This window comes from Monopterus albus, unplaced genomic scaffold (assembly GCF_001952655.1).
Source record: "Monopterus albus unplaced genomic scaffold, M_albus_1.0 scaffold96.1, whole genome shotgun sequence".
Taxonomy (NCBI): domain Eukaryota; kingdom Metazoa; phylum Chordata; class Actinopteri; order Synbranchiformes; family Synbranchidae; genus Monopterus; species Monopterus albus.
The window spans coordinates 664,991-668,231 of NW_018127976.1; the positions used below are offsets into that span (position 1 = coordinate 664,991).

General features: G+C 37.5%; 1 protein-coding gene across 1 annotated transcript in view; it reads right to left on the reverse strand.

Annotated features, from left to right (window-relative positions):
• LOC109965134 (MBT domain-containing protein 1-like) overlaps positions 1-3,241 on the reverse strand; it is a gene marked incomplete at its 3' end in the record, with an annotated part of 14,615 nt that overhangs the window by 1,866 nt on the left and 9,508 nt on the right. The window contains exons 10-12 of the mRNA XM_020608925.1: positions 2,414-2,469; positions 621-725; positions 333-480 (exon numbers count right to left, since the gene is read on the reverse strand). Of these exons, the coding sequence (XP_020464581.1) occupies positions 333-480; positions 621-725; positions 2,414-2,469 (309 nt within the window). The remainder of the gene's footprint in view (positions 1-332; positions 481-620; positions 726-2,413; positions 2,470-3,241) is intronic.

Below are 3,241 nucleotides of genomic sequence, written 5' to 3' on the forward strand. Positions count from 1 at the left end.
GGAAGTCTGGGCATCTCTGCTTAGACTGCTGCCCCCGTGACCCGGTCCCGGATAAGCGGAAGAAAATGGATGGATGGATGGATTTTGAACAAAGAATTAAACTGATGAATTATCACATCAAATAATGTGCTGCTGTATTGTTTTCAATGTAATACAGGACACAGATGATTTACACATCACTATTTTGAGTTTTATTTTAGATTTTACATACTGTCCCAACTTTTTTTGATTTGGGTTGTACAAATAAATGGTATTTAATAGAGTGCCCTTTCAATAGCAAATGCTCATTTACATTTACAAAGGACTTGAAGAAACACAGATGAATGCAGTACCTCTAGGGGGCGTGAGTTCAATGGTGTTGATTTCACAGAAGCCAACAGGAAAGATGGAGGGGGAGGTACCATGGTAGCAGAACCAGTCTGATCCATCCACGGCCTCTGAACCATCGATCCCGATCATGAGGTATCCGTCTGCCAACACCTAAACAACACAGAATGGCAGATGTTGATCTGGAACTGCCACCTACTAAAAGGGACAGTAATTTCACATAAAAAACAATAACTAATCATTTTATCTAACCACATTTTTTTCCTGACTTTAATGTAAAGACACACACGTACCTTTCTTACAGTGGCTACACATATAGCTGAGAGGTTGAGGGGGTCAATGGCTTCTAATTTCATTCCATCTTTGAACCAGTCGCTACTCTGGTCCACATCTTTAACCTGATATATACAGGTAAATAAAAAAAAAAAAAAAGACAAATTGAGGATTATTAATTGCAATAGAAAGTCACTTTCAGCTTTTCCCATTTAGGGGTCGCCACAGCGAATCGTCACACTGACGACTCGCATGTTGACATTCGGCACGTGTTTTATGCTGGATGCCCTTCCTGATGCAACCCTGATTCGAACCCAGGCCGCAGCAGCGAGGGCGCTGCGCCTTAACCACTAGCCTACCAGGGACAGGATTATTAATTGCAATAATGTGGTTTAATTACACTTACATTAGTATTTAAAAATAATATTTTCTTATAAAAAACATCTATGTGAATTTATGTGCTCTGAACTCTCCTGTTTGAAATGTTCAGTATCCAATTTGCAGTAAGTAGAAGAAAACCGTATGGGCCAGGAAACAAAAAAATGGACATTAGTTCAAATCTGTTCTTTGGTCTGACGAGTCCAGAGTGTTTTTTTTTTTGTTTTTTTTTGGGTTCCTACTCTCGTATCTTTGTGAGATGCAGGGAAGGTGCAATGAGAAGGTGGAATCTACAAATCCCATATCCAGAAAAGTTGGAACACTTTCCAAAATGTAATAACTAAAATCTGTGATTTATTATTTCACTGGAACCTTTAACTACCAATAGTACAAAGAAAAGGTTTTCAATGTTTTCACTGACAAACTTTGAGGTCTGCAACACACTCAGCCTGCTCCACAACTCCACCATTTTCTCCTCGTTTGTAATGGTCCAACAGAATTGTGCTCTCCATGCCTCACTGGAGTCTCCATCATATTTACCGCTGTTTCTGTGCCGCGATGCTGCTTTCTGTTTGGTGCTGGAGAGAGCCCACTTATTGGTTGTTTACTATGTTCACATCAATGTCTGAATGAGCAAAGCCTAAGACTTATGATAATAATAAACACAGTTGATTTTCTTGAAATGTCAAAGAGGAGAAAAAGACTCAGATCACCATCTTGCACCAAACGAATGAGATGATGCGAGCGTGACATGATTGTAGCAAAACTCTCTTGATTTTATTCCAAAATTGGAAATTAGTCTGTGACACTGAAATTGCTTGAAAAGTCATGAAAGGCCGGTGTAAGGCAGGTATTACTTGTGTTTTATGTCAGGTTTGCAACTGGTTTTCTTCCTGGTTAAATAAACATTGATGATGATGATGCTGATGATGATGAGCACCACATGAAGATTTTAAAACACACCTACATGTGCTACTCTGATGATTTGAAAAAAAAAACACACAAAAAAAAAAACACTGCCATTTCCAAATTTGTGTTTTAAACATCATTCCTTCATCTAAGGTTGTGCTCCATGCAGAACCTCCTCACAGTCGTTACTGAGCACAGCAGGGCACCAAAATGCTGCAGATGCCATTTTCCCACTCTCAAAAAGTTCACAAATGCAATTCAATGCAAGGCAAATACAGCCATAAGTATGAGGCTACAAGTTATGGTATGAATGGGCAACTTCATTTCCTTCTTCTTAGTGGTCTTGTGTGCTATCCTTAGACAGTTTATCCAAGTTTGTCATCTTCTTATCATTTAAATTTTATATCACAGTGAGTGTTTAAACTGTTGGAACTCAGCCCTGAAACAGTCATATCAAATCAAAACCACAGCTATAGGACTGTTTGAGCAAAACAAAAACAAAACACTACACAGTATGTTGTATTACCTTCTGGAAGAGCTGTGCAGGAGCATCAACTTGACCCTCCATTTTCTTTGTAATATCTGCAAGTATAGTGACAGATCACAATTACTTGTTTTGCCTGAGCTAAAGACATGCCAAAAAAGAGCTCCATTAGTATTTGTTGATTTCAAAGGAAGAATAATATGGCAGTCAGAACCTGAGGATGAGTTTGGCTTCAGTGCACACTGACAGATTAAGAAATTGACTGGATTCACACAAGTATTTGATTTGATTTATTCTTTCAAGCATGTAAAAACAGCTGATATGACAACACACATAATTTTACACATAATCCAATATCAATTTGCTTATACCTAGTACATGCTTGAATGGAGTAGGAAGAAGTCAGACTTATCCAGTCCTACCCCATGACATCATCTTACCATCATTGGTTTGCAACCAGTAAATGATTCACTTCTACCCACACACGTATTATACTAAAAAAAGATTATAACAGTGTTAACATTCTACCATCACACAAGTAATATACTAAAGAATGGTTACAAAATGTACACCACACCCACAATTGTCCATGTAATTAATCAGAGCCTGTTCTTGCATATATCTTGATTGACACATACCTTTATATTTATGTTTAAACTCGTCAATTCTATTACTATTTTTTATGTCTACACTTAAATTATTCCATAGTTTTACCCCACTTATGGAAACACAGAATCTTTTTTTGGTTGTACGTATAGCATGAATTTTTAAATTTAACTGACCCCTTAAATTGTATCCCCCTTCCCTTTCATTAAATAGTTTTTGAATTCCACCAGGTAATAAATTGCTCCTGGCTTTATACATAAACAC